Genomic DNA, 16,282 nt, shown 5'->3' with positions numbered 1-16,282 from the left:
TTTTTCTTCCTGTTGTTCTTGTTCTCGATTATGTCTGATGTATGTACGCTCAGCATGTTTTTCAGACTAAAATTACATACTCACTTGATTTTCTGTGCATAATACCAGGTTCTTTTATCTTTTTGCACAAAAATTAACACTTTTCTTGATGCCAAAACAAAGAAATAGATTTAAGTGCTTTTTAGCTTCTCCTAACCTTTTCTGTTTGTCAAAAAGGCTGTTATCTATCTATTATTACTCTGTGCAAAAATTTCTCTTTGAATCTCCTTTTCATGAATGTTTATAATATACTTTTCATTCTTTTTGAACTCTCCACAAAACAAGTCCAGTGCCCTTTTTATAATTCCCTTTTCAACCTTAATCCAAGTTTCTTCTAGACCTTATAGCTGAGAACTGAAAAAAAAAAAGAGGTGCAGATACTGTATTCAGTCCTCTCAAACCTTTTTTTTTTTTTTTTTTTTTTTTTTTGTCATTATTATTTTCCTTTCTTTCTTTCTTTACCCTTTTTATCCTTCTCTATATTATTAATGTTAGTTACTGTTCATGTTGCTTTTTGTTTATGGGTCAGTGCAAGAAGTGAACATACATTGCATACATCTCTGTGAAGATGCTCTGGAACAATAGGAAAGAAATCAGCTTTAGATAATCTTTTTGGTTCCCAATCACACACCACCACAGGAACAGAATCTCAGATAAGAGATGATGAGCTTTTTGACTATATTTTTATAAATTTGTTGTAACCAATGACAAATCTTTCAGTCTTGGATGGTATTGGAAGAGAAAAGAAAAAAAAAACATATTCTTTAGGTAGTTTAAAAACAAAGCACTATAGTTTCAAGAGACAGACAGGTATGTGTAAACAGTGACTCCCAACAACATGACAAGGGCCCTCTTATTAAGAGTTCTTTTTTGGGTTGGAACTTACTTCCCCATGCTTATCTCTTCCTATACCAATTGTTCTTTCTCTTTTACTCTTCAATTTCTCTTTTCTTCTTCTTTTTTTTTTCTTTTTAATCTCTTTATGCATTTAGTATCATTTATGACTTTGTTCAATTTGAGAAACTGTCTTTTTATCTTTTTTTTTTTTTTTTTTTTGGTGGACCCATTAGTGTATATGGCAGCCTAATTTTTTCATCTTATTAGGAGCAAAAAGGCCCACACATCAGTGATTGCTGGAACTTGGAAGTAGCTTGTTCCTGGTAAAGATTTTTTTTAAGTTAGTGGTAAGGGTGTTACTTCATCTACAATCTGGTCCAACATTCATTCATCTCACTTAAAAAATCTAATCTTGTTTGCTCCACCACCTATCTCTATCTGTAAGACCTTGTTTTAAGATGTCACTTTGTTAAATTTTTAATTTTTTTTAAAAGTAAATTTTATTTAGAGTTATAAAAGTAAAAATTGTAGTATATAGCAGCTAATAATCTCACACTAGGCATATGGAACAGTTTGTAATAAAAGGATAGCTACTGCTAATAATTATAACCCATAACTTGCCATAGACATCCATGCAAGACTCACTCCTCATAGGTTCAGACAATCAGACAATTTATATAATTCAATTGTGATTGCGTCATTTCAGGGTATGTACCTCTCCATATTATTATTATTATTATTATTATTATTATTTCTTAATAAAATTATTATTACTAGGTTAATCTGAATTGAAAATCACTTTTATTAAATTATATTTCTTAATAAAAATCACTTTTATTATTTCTTAATAATTATATTTTAGCAACTTAACTGATATTTATCTAAGCATTTTTGGATTGCCAATGGAATAAAAATAGCGATAATAATAATTGTGCCTGTAGTATTTAACAAGTACAAAGATTAATGTTGTTTTTTTTCAAAAAAAAAAAAAAATAGTACAAAGATGAATGTGAAGATAAAATGGGCCTTAATAATAATTATAACAGTAATGACACCAACAGGAACACACGGTACCAGTGTACCAGGTAGGCAGTGTCACTTTCTCGAGAAAATTCTTGGAATCATCCATCTCGCAGATAACCATTATCTACAAGGAGATTAAGGGCATAATTAAAGCTACAGAAACTGAAAATTTACAGCTGAGTCTTTTCTAATTTAATCAGAGAGAGAAGACCTAATTGTGACGGGTATTTTTATAATTAATTAGTTAATTAGTTAATTTAAATGTGATTTGTTTAAGGTAATCATCAATAGCAAGAAGATTGAAAGCATTTGGTCTATAAGCCAAGCCAAGCCAGGACAAAATTTAAACATGCCATAACATCACATGTGAAGTGGGAATCTACTTTTTTTTTTTATGTGTTTCTTGCATTTCCAGCAAATAGGTTGGAAAGAAACCCAAGTCTACTTTGCCCCCCTTAACCAAATATAATAATGGGATTTTATAGGTATCTACATCATTAGTTGGACCCAAATATAGTAATCTAAGTTTTAATAATTATAATTAATATAAAACCTATGGTTGAAGTGACCAATTATGGGTTATTAACATTACATTATATAATTAATAATAATCATGATAATATTGATAAAAAAGCAAAAGCTCAACAAACCTTACCATACCAGTGTACACAAATAGATTTCCACGTACAACTAACCTAACTTAGATAACTTAAGTTAAAAAAACATGATCAAAACATCAATATTCACTTAAATCAGATACAACAAAATCCAACCATATTAACTAATATCTCATTGAATTATAAAAGGTAAAACAACAGAAGCAGTAATCTAAAGCTATACTAACCATTCAAAACTGTTTCTTGATATGAGAAATGATAAGAGAGAGTTAGCAAGCAATGATCACAATAACAGATTTATAAACTCGGCTCAATTCAAATTATATCCAAGCTAAATTATATCAAAGAAGACATTATCATATCAAACTTATTAAAAAGTTTTCACCATCGACAACCACGCTTTTGCTTCCGAATCACCCAATAAACTACATTTTTTGAGTTAGACTCAATAATCAAAGGTGAGTTCTTGTAAGGTGAGGACCAAAACAATTCTGCAGCATGAAAAATAACAAGAAGCTCTGGTTCATTTAAATCGAAAACACCAATCGACTAATAAAAAATACAAACAACCAGTCCCAACTCGTTTCTAAATACCCCTCCAGTAACTGCACCAGCCGCTTTACATATTTCAGTTTGCCAACACCTGGGCACTCCCATATCCTTTATCATATTTTAACTAAAATATAGTTTAGTTTATAGCCTACCTTTCATGGGTGACCAATGCCATGGCAACTGGACATTGGAGGTTCTGGTTGTGCTTGGTTTGGACATTTATTTTAAAAAAAATGGATAAAGCAGTTTTCTTTTGGTGGGTATTCAGGCTTCTGCTTTGTTCATATTTGAAACATCATAGTAGTTTTTTTTTTCCAAAAAAAAAAAAAAAGAAAAAAATTTATTGGGAGTTGAAATGAAACGAACGATACATAGGATATCTAAATTAATGAAAATTATTATAATTAAGAGAATTTCAATTTAAAATATCTTAACCTCTCTTAATCACAAAGAGAGCGGTCGCCTTCTAGCTATAAATTTCTATGAAAAAAGTTATTTTATTTTTTAATTTTTTCCTTGAGAAATTTATTTTTTTAGTTAGGTCTCCTAATATTTTTAAAGTTTTTTTTTTTTGCCTCCTTTAAATTTGATTTCTAACTCCACTATTCTCTTTATATTTTTCTATTAAAATAAAAAAATTGACTAAATCACACTCATTGATAATTAAACTTTTTGCCATTTCCAAATAATAAGATGACATTTAATTAATTTTATTAACTAGGACTTGGATATTGATCAAAATTTAATCATAAAAAGATGAGTATATTTGTTTGAAAAATTACATATAGGATTCCAAGTCACTGGCCAGCAACCGTCTCTCGTCCAAGTGGCGCCGTTTAGGACAATCCACAGCCACTTTAAATTTAATGAATGAATCTACAAAAAGTTGTTTCCTTCTTCTAATTAATTGAGCAACTCACAAATAGTATTTATTCTCCTTTTATTAGGTAATTTTTGGTTAGATTTGTTCACATTCAAACTATTATTTTTCTTTATAATTTTTGAAAAATTAAAATAAGTTCCTTTCCATTCTAATTATCAACAAATGCATTTTTTTTATTAAAAAAAAAAATTACAAAAAACCTATTTTATTCACTTCGAAAATGTGTTATGTATAGGGCTGGACAGAAGTACCAAACCCATCCATATATGGTTTCTTTTTAATTTGGTGGGCACTTATACATTCCAGAAAGAAATAAAAGAAAAAGTAAAAGACAAACTTCCATGTGGTTTTCGATGTGGGACCGCCTGGTACGAGCTATCCGTATCGCGGTTTGGCCTAAAACGGTACATCGTTTTATATAATTAAGATCGCATGTTTTGATACTCGCGTAGTTTTACTCCTTTAGGCCGAAAAAGAAAAAAGTTTAATTAAAATAACTTTTTATTTTGTGGCCACTGGATATTCGGCGAGCCCACGAATGAGTTACCCAATTTGGGCCGTTGATCCCCGTCTAGTGGATCATAGTCGCAACTACAAGGCCCATCTTAGGCGTCAAAACGCAGCGTTCTATAGTCTCCAGTGAGTCGATATGGAGATCCGAATTACCCAAATGTAGGAGAAAACCCTTCAAACAATCGCATCCGTTGACTACCAAACCCTAAAATTACATTTAGCCGTCTGATCGAAACCCTCTTGATATATAAACCTAAGTCTTTTCAGGCATAAAAACCCTCACTCAACATAGGGTTTTCAGAGCGCCACCTACTGTCGTCTTAGATCTTCGCATCTGCAAGTTATCCATCTAAATCCATAATGGCGACCCAAATGAGCAAGAAGCGAAAGGTTTTTTTTTTTTATTCTACTTTCGTACCCTTTTACCCATTTTTGCGATAATTGGCTATCGTTTTGTAATTGTGGTGTCACAGTTTGTTGCAGACGGTGTTTTCTTCGCCGAGCTTAACGAAGTTTTGACCAGAGAGCTCGCCGAGGATGGATACTCTGGTGTTGAGGTTAGGGTCACTCCTATGCGCACCGAGATCATCATCAGGGCCACTCGCACCCAAAACGTTCTAGGTAATAAATGCTTATATTTACTTCACTTCTTTTTGAGTTCTGTGATTTGGATTTGGAGGTGTTGCTGATTGAATATGGTTATTATATACTGAGGTCATTAGGTGATAAGGGTAGGAGGATCAGAGAGCTGACCTCCGTGGTGCAAAAGAGGTTTAAATTCCCAGAAAACAGTGTGGAGCTCTATGCTGAGAAAGTTAACAGCAGAGGCCTTTGCGCCATTGCTCAGGCTGAGTCTCTTCGTTACAAGCTTCTCGGTGGTCTTGCTGTTCGTAGGTATGTATATCATTTCTCAATTATTTTGATCGAGTTTTTAATTTTAAGTCAGTATATATCTATCATATTAGTTGATTTACTTTAAGCAGTAGTAAAAATGTTATTTATGTGGGAAAAATTGGACGGGTAGTTCTGGTGCTTATGTCCACTCCGTTACATGATTATCCTATTTGTTATTATATTCCCTTGTATGTGTGCGGCTTCTCTCTAAATTGGCAAATACTGTTGTGAAATAATCAAAAATATTTTTGAAGCTTTTGGCCCTGTAATGGGAGGGTGTTTTGATTTCCATGATGAAATTATAGACGATTCTTAGAGTTAATGTATGGGCTTGTGTCTCTCATGTCATCTATAAAGCAGATTGGTATGTCCTTGCCAACTTTGTGTCGGAAGATGACAAAATGTACGGTTCTCCTCCATACCATCATCCTCGTGAAATGTTCTCATTTTCATGCAGTAACATTATTGAGGAGATATTGTTATATATGCCTTTGGTTTTATTCTTTGTTGAGATCGGACTGCATGTAACCTTTTTCTTGTTTCTGCTGACTCTTTCAATAATCCATAGAACTGATAAATTTTCTGTTTCCAGAAGTCATAGTTTTTTTCTTGGTCTTTGGTAACTTATAATTGCTTTTTGTTTTTTAAAGTGGCAATAGAATTCTTAGGTCATCAACTTTGAAATTGTAATTACAACTTAAACATTTTACTAGTGAATTAGAACTTTTCTGCTGTTTCTGGGTCTTTTCATTTTTAATGTCATCTACAAAGCATTTTGGTCTTCCTCTACCAACTTTGTGTCGGAAGATGACAAGATTAACTAAGCTCCTTCATGCTGTCATTCTTATGGAACTCTGTTTTCATCTAGCAACTGTAGGGAGGATACATTGTTAGGCCTTTTGTTCTTCTGTTGCCGTGTGAGTTCATGAAGTCTTACATTCTGTAATTATTTGTTGCTTTCAGGCTATTTGGTCTATTCAGCGTTGTCCAGCTTTGCAAATTTTTTTTTTGGGATGAACATATAATTGTAGAGTTCAAATTTTCAAGTCCTAAATTGTTGTTAATTGTTTTGTGGTTGTGTCCATTATTTAGGGCCTGCTATGGTGTGTTGAGATTCATAATGGAAAGTGGTGCTAAGGGATGTGAGGTTTGTCCATAACGATTTCCTTGGTCATGTTTACACTTCTGTGTTTTAGTGTTTGATTTTGTATGATTAATGCTGGTGGTTTATGATCAGGTAATTGTCAGTGGGAAACTAAGGGCACAGCGTGCAAAATCCATGAAGTTCAAGGATGGATACATGATTTCATCTGGCCAACCAGTAAAGGATTATATTGATTCTGCTGTGAGACATGTCCTCCTACGACAGGTTGTTTACATTTTCTTAGTTTTGCCCAAGTGTTATTCTCTATTGGTAATTTTCATTGCCTCACTGATCGAGTTTGTGGATGTTAATTCGAATAGGGGGTTCTTGGTATCAAGGTCAAGATAATGCTTGATTGGGATCCTAAAGGGAAGCAGGGCCCAACAACTCCTCTACCAGATTTGGTCACGATCCATCCCCCCAAGGAGGAAGAGGAGTACGCCCGGGTACCTGTTGTGGCGACCGAGATCGAGGTCCCAGTACCAGTAGCAGTAGCTTAGACTAAAAGCCCATGCCGTTTATTTCCTGATTTTTATTTAATGAGCTTTATTTTTCTTATCTGTGACGATGGCGTCGTGCTAGTTCTTTTGACTTTTTGATACCCTTTGTCAAGTGATACTAAATTTTGTTTTACTAGAGCCATTGAATATTATGTTTCACAAGAGCTGTTAAATTTATCGGGATTTTTTTTTTCATCTTCTACGTATACAAATAAAAAATGGAATTTAAGTTAATTTCACGTTTATCGTAATTAAATTTCATTATTCTCATTTTATTTTCCAAACCACTTCCATTAGTTAAAAATAGTCATTTTAACTACAAAAAATTTTATGATAATAAATAAAGTTTTATATATTAATAAATACAAAATAAGATCACATGCCTCTAACATGGGATGTCTTTAAGCGGACAACAAATTTGAATAATAAAAAGTTGATATAAATATATAATAGAATTTGAATATAATTATGTTGAAATTGAATTTCTAAGCAGAAAAATAATTATGTTGAAATTGAATTTCTAAACAGAGAAATAATTATTTGTGTGTATAAATTTAGAAATCTTATAAATATTTTAAAAGATTCAAAAAATAAATAATAAATAAACAAAATAAAATGTAACGAATACATAATATAAGTAGAGTTCTAGGTTTTGGTACTTATTAATTAGTAGATACTAAATTAGAAAAATAAGTAGCAAAAGTATTTTTCAATTTTGTAAGCTTTTTTTTTTTTTTATTATTTACCATATATTTTTCACTCGGTAAAAGAAAAATAAAAGACTCTTTGAAGTGGACCCAGGTTCAGGTTCAGGTTCCGGTTCACAGAACCGCCAATATCTGGATTAGACTAGAATTGGTGGTTATGTGAACCGGAACCTGTTCAAAAAATTGTTTATAATTTTTGTTTTCGCTCAAAAATTTGATTATTAAAAAAAAATAATTTAAGCTAAGCACTTAATAAATCAATGAATAAAGCGAGTCATATGTTTTCCGTCCCCAACGCCCGCCATTCTTCCCCCTCCAAATTTATATCGTGCATCTTTCACTGCTTCTTTCCTTCTCTTTTCAATCATCAATGTCCGGAACTATTAGAAGCTAAAATTTAACGGAATTCTCTTCTAGTTCCTCTTTTGCCTTTACATTTCCGTTTATAGGGTTTCTTTTGCTCCTAATCCTCTCTGATTTTCGTTTCTTTCTACATTTATCTGCTTTTTTATTTTTTGGTCTTTTATTACGAGATCTAAGACGATGCCTGTGAATTTGACGCCGAACGCGATAGCGCTGATAAACGGCGGCGATGTAAACATGAAACCGCTGGTTCAGGTTCTGGATATAAAACAGATAGGTAGCGCGCAGGAGAGGTATCGCTTCCTCATTTCCGATTCCGTCTCCACTCAGCACGCTATGCTCGCTACTCAGCTTAACGACCGAGTTAGGAACGGCCTCGTCAAGAAAGGATCTGTTATTCAATTGATAGATTATATTTGCAGCGAAGTTCAAAAGCGCAAGTCAGTTTGTTTTATCTTTCTCTTATCAGATTTCGTCTCTTTTGTTTCCCACAATTGTTATTTTGCTTCAATTTTTTATTCACAGTCAGAATGTTGTTGGAGCTGTTTCTGTTTGCAAAACTATTGTTTAATTTTTATACTTCAATTTTTTAATATTAATTTTACAGATGCAAATCTTTGGTTAGCTTAATTTTTATACTTCATACATTGCATTATTATGCTTTTCTCCCAGTAATTGTCGTTTCTTATTTTGTCTTAGAAAACAAAGTTTGCCTTCGTTCTGAAGTACTGTTTGGAATAGATAGGATTTTGATTTGTTTGGGGAATTTTTGAAGCATAGAAATGAAAATTGCATAATCTTCTTGCAAAATTGAAGCAGTGATGTTCTCATTAGTGCAATTAGAATGTAAGATTACTGTATCTTTCAAAACTTACTTATGGAGGCTGACTTTGTAAATTTAGTATTTTCCTATGATTGTTCCTTTATGTGAAATTGAAGTGTCGTTTCTCCTATTTGATTGACTCTATTCTGATGATTATTAGATTTGATTTGCTCGACTTATGTTTTGCTTTGATCTGGATGCAAAAATCTTTTGCTTTGAGCTTGAACAATATGATGTAAAATTGAATGAATTTTTTAGATCATAATTGGCGTTAGATAAGCTATGGAAAAGAAAACTGTAAAAAAGAGAAGTGAACTAAAACATTGGAAAGAGAGAAAGATAATGGAAATGATTACTTATTTTTTAATATACGAGTCATTACATCCAGCAGACATATTTAGCAAATCTTTATGATCTGTTCTGTTTTTTGACCTCTTTATACAGAATTATCGTTGTGCTGAACTTGGAAACTATAGTGCCAGAGTGTGAAATACTTGGAAATCCAAAATTGTTTACTGATAAAATTTCCCAGAAGGCATTACCTGATGGAAACTCAGTGCAGTCAACTGGGGTTGGTTATAACAACCCAATTGCCAAAACTCAAGGCAATAATATGCAGAGTTTCCAGCCCCCTTTAGTTGCCCAAAATAATAGTAACCTACCTGCTCCTACTTCTCGAAGTCGTGGCAATAATCTGCAAAGTTCCCGATCCACTATGAGTGCCCAAAATCATGGTAATAACGTGCAGAGTTTCCAACCAACTGTTCAACCTGCATACCGACCACCTCCGAACTATAGAAATCATGGTGCTATTATGAAAAATGAGGCACCTGCTCGCATCATTCCAATTGCTGCTTTGAATCCTTATCAGGGTAGATGGGCTATCAAGGCTAGAGTAACTGCAAAAGGGGATCTCCGTCGCTACAACAATGCTCGAGGAGATGGAAAAGTCTTTTCGTTTGACCTTCTTGACTCTGATGGAGGTGAAATACGGGTAACCTGCTTCAATGCTGTTGTTGACCGTTTTTATGATGTTATTGAGGTTGGCAGAGTCTATTTGGTTTCAAAGGGTAACTTAAAACCTGCACAGAAGAATTTCAACCATTTGAAGAATGAATGGGAGATATTTTTGGAGGCAACTTCTACCGTGGATCTTTGTACTGAGGAAGATGGTTCTATACCACAACAGCAATTCTCCTTCAAACCCATTAGTGAAATCGAGAATGCAGAAAACAATTCCATATTTGATGTTATTGGTATTGTGACATCTGTTAATCCTTCAGTTCCTATCTTGAGAAAGAATGGTATGGAAACTCAGAGAAGAATTCTGAATCTGAAGGATGGTTCTGGCAGGAGTGTTGAGTTGACCCTTTGGGGAGATTTCTGCAATAAGGAAGGTCAAAAGCTGCAAGAAATTGTTGATTCTGGGGTTTTTCCAGTTTTAGCTGTCAAAGCAGGTAAGGTTAGTGATTTCAGTGGCAAATCCTTGGGGACAATCTCTTCGACACAGCTTTTCATCAATCCAGATATTCCCGAGGCCTATAGTGTGAAGGACTGGTTTGATCGAGGGGGGCAAAATGCAACTTCTGTGTCCATTTCTAGAGACATTATGCCAGGTGCTCCCAAGAATGAGATACGTAAAACTGTATCTCAGATCAAGGATGAAGGTCTTGGAAGATCAGATAAGCCGGACTGGGTCACAGTGAGTGCAAGAATAACTTTTGTAAAGACAGATACATTCTGTTATACGGCTTGCCCATTGATGATTGGAGATAGACAGTGTAATAAGAAAGTGACAAGGTCGGGAAACTCGAGATGGCAATGTGATAGATGCAATCAAGAATTTGATGAGTGCGATTACAGGTATCTTCTTCAGGCTCAGATTCAAGACCATACAGGAATAACATGGGTAACAGCTTTTCAGGAATCGGGGGAACAGATATTGGGTTACCCAGCAAAGGAAATGTACTTGTTGAAAAATGAATTGCAGGACGAAACCAGATTTGCAGATATACTTCGGAGCATACTCTTTGAGCAGTATCTCTTCAGGCTTAAGATCAAAGAGGAAATGTATGGTGATGAACAGAGGGTTAAGATCACGGTTGTTAAGGCAGACAAGGTGGACTATTCTTCAGAGAGCAGATATCTACTTGATTTGATTTCGAAACATCCTAGATATTGAATATTCTGAATCAGAAGTAACTAATTTTAGATCCAGTAGCTTTGGTTCTTTGAAATTCATTATTTGATGAGATTTCATGTTACTGATTAAATCAACATTGTCAGAGATATACATTTGTTGGCACCCTTCAATTAATGTGGTGTAATCACTTGTAAAGTGCATTGAAATTGAAATTCATATTTTTCTGGCATCGTAGTTTCGTTGCCTAATTGCTGAAGCCTCAAAGCATGTCTAATTTCTGTTTGCGAAATTGTAGATCTACTATACGAATTTTGCTGGAAATTTATGTTTCTTTGTTGTGATGGGCCAAAGTAGAAATTGGAATAACAGAATTCACAGGTTTCAATGTCAAATTACAACCAAAATAAAGAGACGTAAAAAACACAAAGAAATAGAGAAAGATCATCACTGGAGAAATCAAAAGAGAGATACATTTAACATGATATTATAGGAAAAAAGAATTCCCAGAATTCTCAGAAATCTATTTATACATATTCCTTAGCTCCGCTTGACAGGGTCGAAATTAGCAACACCAATCACAGCACCTACAATGGCAGTAAGCACAACTCCACCAGCTACAATGCTAAGCAAGAAGTTCTTGAGAGATGGAGAAAGTTCAGCAGCTTCAGCCACATCTGGCATCACCATTGAAGCAGTCAGTGCAGCTGCTGTTAAACCAGTAACTGCCTTCTCCTTCAATGAAGCCTTCACTTGAAACTTCCCATTAGGCTTTGATGATGTCACCATACCCTTTGATGACCTAACTGGCAATGGCTTGAAGAAACCCTCTGAGCTTGGAACATTCCCCACTGACCTCTTTTGGCTTGTTGCAGAAGTAAATGGCATAGCCATTGAAACAGCTGAGGTAGAGGCCATTCCTATTCTCTTTCTTTCTCTCCAACAACTGCTGCTTCTTTTGTGAATTTTACTGTCCAAATTGGGAAGATGGTATTATTAAGGCTGTTTTCGAGAATGAGAGGTGGAAATTTGAGATATCAACTGGGGCTTTGTCATCTTGATAGATGTCCTATGTGGCAGCTTCTCCATTTGGGATTAGTGGATAAGGTTATCTAACTGGGCCAATCACCATCAAGTTTCATATTTGGAACAGTTCCTCCTTCTCTAGTAATGCCTCCTCAATTTTTGTATGTGGCTAAAAACTTGTTAGGGTTCTGTTTGGGCTCTCTAAATGGGTTTTGTTAGCCCAATAAGAGGCCTGCCAAATTCAAGTCAAGTTTGTGGTTTTAAAATATCAACAACTATCTTTTACCACAATTAAAAAAGCATAAAAGACACCAAAATGTTACAAATTGAACCAATAAATTTTAACTTAGTGGTATTAGAGATGGTGAGATCTAGAATTCGACACCCAATAGGAACCAAATTATTCTAAAAAAAATATATAAGAAAAGGAAAAATTACACATTGATATAAATGATTAAAGAATTATACAAAAACACATTTCTGAGAGCTAAGAGTGTTAGACATCAAAATATCAAACCATTGATCTCACTCAAAGTAGAAATGAAAAACAAAAATTTATGATTTGAAGTTCAAGAAGAATAAGGGCCATCATCGCGCTGGAGGTGGAGCTGAGCCAACATAGCTAAGACGAACTTCTTGAGGTAGAAGATGATATTTTATACCAAGCTCTTCAAAAAATCTTTTCATCTCTAACACTAGATCAGATCTTCGGTTGCCCCTGTCTGCAATATTCTGGAAGTTTATGGTGTGATTAACATACAGAGCCATTTTCATCTTGTTCACATCTTCAATCTCCTTAACCTGCACACTGTGGCCAGGACGCCAGTGCTGAGGCTTACTCTCCAAGTACCTGAAATCTCAAAAACAAAGCCAATAAGCTGTAGTGTATTAGTAGATATAGCAATTCATTCAAAACAAAACTGCTAAAACTCTGCATTTTTATAAGTCTTGGCTTACGCTTTTATCTTTGCTTTTAGAATTCCAATAGTCTCAACTGAAGTGGAAACATCGACAGCGAATTCTATGGAGTCACCCATTTCTGGACTCCTGTAGAAGTTGCTGATGGGTTTTGTAGCCAGAACTGAATTTGGGTAGAATATTTTCTCATTGTCATATCTCAAGAAGATTGTTGTTAAAATATTCATCTCTTCAACAACCATCTGCAACGGATCAAAGTGTCTATAAAGCTGGCTTTCACTTAACTTTTGAATTGGTAACTATTATAGGATTAAGAACTTACTTGTACTCCATCTATTACACAACGATCACCAACATCAAATGGGTGCATCACAAATACAAATATGATCGCCTCAAACACTGTCTTGGCAGTATTACCAAACATGAATCCCAAAAGCAGAAGCTGAGATGAAATGAAGACAAGCACTTTGGTTGTTAAAAGTCCCATCATAAGTAACCACACAACAATAACCAAAACGAGCACAATAGCTGAAGTTAGCTTATTCAGCTCCTCAATGGCTGTTTTGGTATCATTTAAGGAGTGTGCTAGCGATTTACGCTCGTTGTAAACATTCACCTGCAAACCAGACATGAAAAGCTCTACATTAGTTTATAAGTTCATATATAATAATCTAGTGCGAATTAAATCATGATTATCTGAACTTCTTGCTTCTGCTTATAGTAGCTGAAATAAGAAGTTTGACAGAGATCTAACCAGCCAATTTTTTAAAGCTGATCTCTTAATCTTTCCAGTTTCTGCTGCTCCTTCAAAGAGTGGGATCACATTATCCACCTCCTCCTTTTTCATGAAGCGCAAAAGGTCTTCTTCATCAATGTACCTAGCCCATTAAACACACAGAAAGGTGAGTTGACCCTTACAATCAGAAAATTGCAGGAAATTTTAGAAGGTCAATAGTCTCACTTGGTTCCAGGCTTTGCTACATTTCTGAAAATCTTGTAAGCAGCAGCCTTAGCTTCCCACTCGCTAGTAATCTCTTCATCCTGCTCACACTCCTCATCATCACTCTGCTCAAGTGTGTTGGAAAGAGTAGACAAACCTGTACCAGTAATCACATTAACCAATCCTTTCATGGTCCAAGCAGAAACTTTCTCATGCTTCATCTTTTTAAGCTTATCCACATCAATCACCTCTTCTTTTTTGTCGTCATTTTTATTCTTCAAATTATTAAAACTCAACTGACCAGGCAATGTCTTACTGCTCCAAACCCTTTCAGCCATCTCCATAACAGGAGGCCCTGAAAGCGCTCTGAGAACATACTGATGGAAGATCGATTCTTGAATTCTATCAAAGAATCTAGACACATGAAAAGAAGAAGCTAGTAGTTTAACAAACAAAGTTTTGAGTAGCCATATTGCGGACCCAATAAGACAAGAAGCAAGACCTCTTGTTATATAGTCTAGAATCTTTGTAGTTCGCCTGGATCGTTTAACTCCGTGATTAAACAACAAACCCCAAGCTAAAAGCACTAAACCCAACCAAATAAAAGCCTGAACACTTTTCTTTAATCCATACACAAAATAAAGCACCTTCTTTTTAAGCAAGAAGTTCCTTTCAATCAAGAAAACCAAAATGTTTATAAACCACTCTGTCACCAATCTCCCACAGAAAATAACTAATATCAGCACCCACCATTTCCATAATTGCAAACCCCAGACCATAGTATACTGCATTCTATCAATACTCAAACTAGCAATTAACAACCCCACAAAGCAAACAAAAGCTGTCAACTCAAATAATATCAATGCTTTCCATTTCTTACCCATTCTTTTACCCACTTTAAGACTTGCAGTCTTATAAACCTCCTCATCGTCCTCCTCTTCTGGCCATGGCGATCCAACCAATGGCGTTCTCGGGGTAATTGGAACCGATTTCAAGTTATCTTTTGGGGTAGACACACTAGGCGTTTTACACGGTGAAGCTGCATTAGGTGATCTAATATTGGACAAAGTTGAATTTAGCAAACGGTATTTTTCTTCTTTTAATTTTGCATCGTTTGGATATGATGGCTCTGCAAATCTTGATTTTGGCTTTGAAAATTCAGACCGAGCAAGCGCTTTTCTTGGTGTAATGGATTCGGCGGTTGGAATTTTTGGAGGCCTGTTTAAAGTTGGAGTTTGAACTGGGCTTTGCCTTGCTAAGTCTGACGAAGAAGGAGAGTTTGTAAATTTCGGTGTTTGGATTCTCGATCTTGGATCCTCAAAGCCAGTTAACTCAATATTTGAACGTATGGGAGAAGAAGAATCCAACTGGGAATTCCTTGAAACAGAGTAAGCTTTAGCATCTTTATTGTCGCTAAAGAAAGCTTCCCGGCTCGTCGAAATTTGTAGTACGACATCATCTGTTTCTTTCTTCTGAACCAAGCCTCCAACGGGTTCCATTCTTTCTTTGCTCTTACCCTAGTTTCCTTTTTCTTTGGTTAAAATCCCAGCATTTATCGACGTAAAATAATTCACTTTCAATTTTCCCCGGGAAAATTGGTAACAATTTTAAGGGAAAAGTAAGAAAAATGAAGAAAGAAAGGGAGCTTGATTTTTTGTTTTCATAGCTACAATATTAAAGCTCAAGTCTTTGTTCCAATGGCAGAGAGCCGGATTTGGAGACGCCGTTGTTATTCTGTTTCGTCAAACAAGCAAATGTTATAAAAAAAGAAAAAAAGAAAACAGAAAACAGAGTAGAATGTTTTGTTGAAACAGTGGCGCTGCAATTAGTTGACTCAGACAAGCTAAAGAAAATTGACATTGACATACATGATATATCTCGCTTTCCTTCGATTTAAATATTACAAATCTGTTAAAAAGGGCAAATATAAAAAGAAAATAACTATAAATTAATATGTAGTAGTTATGGAAAGTTGGAAATAATTGTTATTTAAACTACAAGTTGCAGACATGGCGGTGAATGGTTTTATTTAAAATCTAGTTGATGGAACGGGGCTCCGTACCGCTTATGGTTGGCGGCATATAAGGATAAAATTGGAATGTGAAAATTTTGTCTTAACATTCACAGCCATAAGCCGAAAATTTAGTTTAGCTTCACCGTTGTAATGTCTGCCTGGCTCCGATAATATAGTTTAGGCTTATTAATTAAATTAATTAATTAATTAATTAATAAGAATAAGGAACATATAATTATGATTGGGTGATTAGGTGACTATTAGTCAGCTAACGAAATAATTAATATGCACAACATGTGATTTTTCTTTTTTTTTTTTTTTTTAATTTCACGTCTAACATAAATTGGTT

The 16,282-nt window shown here is 34.7% G+C and overlaps 4 protein-coding genes across 5 annotated transcripts; 2 read left to right on the top strand and 2 right to left on the bottom strand.

Annotated features, from left to right (window-relative positions):
• The first annotated feature begins 4,694 nt into the window (after positions 1–4,694).
• Positions 4,695–7,197, top strand: LOC105637942 (small ribosomal subunit protein uS3x). The gene is made up of 6 exons (XM_012221632.4): positions 4,695–4,854; positions 4,938–5,085; positions 5,187–5,358; positions 6,451–6,505; positions 6,596–6,727; positions 6,823–7,197. Exons 1-6 carry the CDS (start codon positions 4,825–4,827, stop codon positions 7,000–7,002), a joined length of 717 nt encoding a protein of 238 aa, XP_012077022.1. The 5' UTR covers positions 4,695–4,824; the 3' UTR covers positions 7,003–7,197.
• Positions 7,198–7,962: 765 nt separating this feature from the next.
• Positions 7,963–11,302, top strand: RPA1A (replication protein A 1A). Its single transcript, XM_012221631.4, has 2 exons — positions 7,963–8,512; positions 9,340–11,302. The coding sequence occupies exons 1-2, from the start codon at positions 8,253–8,255 to the stop codon at positions 11,075–11,077; spliced, it is 1,998 nt and encodes a 665-aa protein (XP_012077021.1). The 5' UTR covers positions 7,963–8,252; the 3' UTR covers positions 11,078–11,302.
• Positions 11,303–11,469: 167 nt separating this feature from the next.
• PSBX (photosystem II subunit X) lies at positions 11,470–12,066 on the bottom strand. The gene has a single exon (XM_020680648.2). The coding sequence runs from the start codon at positions 11,951–11,953 to the stop codon at positions 11,576–11,578; it is 378 nt and encodes a 125-aa protein (XP_020536307.1). The 5' UTR covers positions 11,954–12,066; the 3' UTR covers positions 11,470–11,575.
• A 395-nt stretch (positions 12,067–12,461) lies between these two features.
• LOC110008602 (mechanosensitive ion channel protein 10) lies at positions 12,462–15,745 on the bottom strand. Of its 2 annotated transcripts, none has more exons than XM_020680646.3 (5): positions 13,941–15,743; positions 13,734–13,857; positions 13,302–13,595; positions 13,019–13,221; positions 12,462–12,911 (listed from the first exon to the last, which is right to left on the bottom strand). In XM_020680646.3, the coding sequence occupies exons 1-5, from the start codon at positions 15,416–15,418 to the stop codon at positions 12,650–12,652; spliced, it is 2,361 nt and encodes a 786-aa protein (XP_020536305.1). In that variant the 5' UTR covers positions 15,419–15,743; the 3' UTR covers positions 12,462–12,649. The 2 variants fall into 2 exon arrangements, with proteins under 2 accessions (XP_020536305.1, XP_020536306.1); XM_020680647.3 differs by having other exon boundaries at positions 12,763–12,939; positions 13,941–15,745.
• Positions 15,746–16,282: the final 537 nt, after the last annotated feature.

The sequence above is a fragment of the Jatropha curcas genome, chromosome 8 (assembly GCF_041381405.1).
Source record: "Jatropha curcas cultivar XTBG-Jc1 chromosome 8, XTBG_Jcur_1.0, whole genome shotgun sequence".
In the NCBI taxonomy this organism is placed as follows: domain Eukaryota; kingdom Viridiplantae; phylum Streptophyta; class Magnoliopsida; order Malpighiales; family Euphorbiaceae; genus Jatropha; species Jatropha curcas.
The sequence above is the reverse complement of the archived record's forward strand: the minus strand, read 5'-3'. Positions and strand labels throughout refer to the sequence as shown.

Excerpts from the sequence above, each read along its gene's own strand:
- RPA1A (XM_012221631.4), top strand. The coding sequence starts at position 8,253 with ATGCCTGTGAATTTGACGCCGAACGCGATAGCGCTGATAAACGGCGGC. Across the intron at positions 8,513-9,339 it reads AGCGAAGTTCAAAAGCGCAA|AATTATCGTTGTGCTGAACT; the intron begins GTCAGTTTGTTT and ends CTCTTTATACAG.
- LOC110008602 (XM_020680646.3), bottom strand. The coding sequence starts at position 15,418 with ATGGAACCCGTTGGAGGCTTGGTTCAGAAGAAAGAAACAGATGATGTC. Across the intron at positions 13,222-13,301 it reads GTGTAATAGATGGAGTACAA|ATGGTTGTTGAAGAGATGAA; the intron begins GTAAGTTCTTAA and ends GATCCGTTGCAG. Across the intron at positions 12,912-13,018 it reads CTAAAAGCAAAGATAAAAGC|GTACTTGGAGAGTAAGCCTC; the intron begins GTAAGCCAAGAC and ends TTGAGATTTCAG.
- LOC105637942 (XM_012221632.4), top strand. The coding sequence starts at position 4,825 with ATGGCGACCCAAATGAGCAAGAAGCGAAAG. Across the intron at positions 5,086-5,186 it reads TCGCACCCAAAACGTTCTAG|GTGATAAGGGTAGGAGGATC; the intron begins GTAATAAATGCT and ends TGAGGTCATTAG. Across the intron at positions 5,359-6,450 it reads GGTGGTCTTGCTGTTCGTAG|GGCCTGCTATGGTGTGTTGA; the intron begins GTATGTATATCA and ends TCCATTATTTAG.
- PSBX (XM_020680648.2), bottom strand. The coding sequence starts at position 11,953 with ATGGCCTCTACCTCAGCTGTTTCAATGGCTATGCCATTTACTTCTGCA.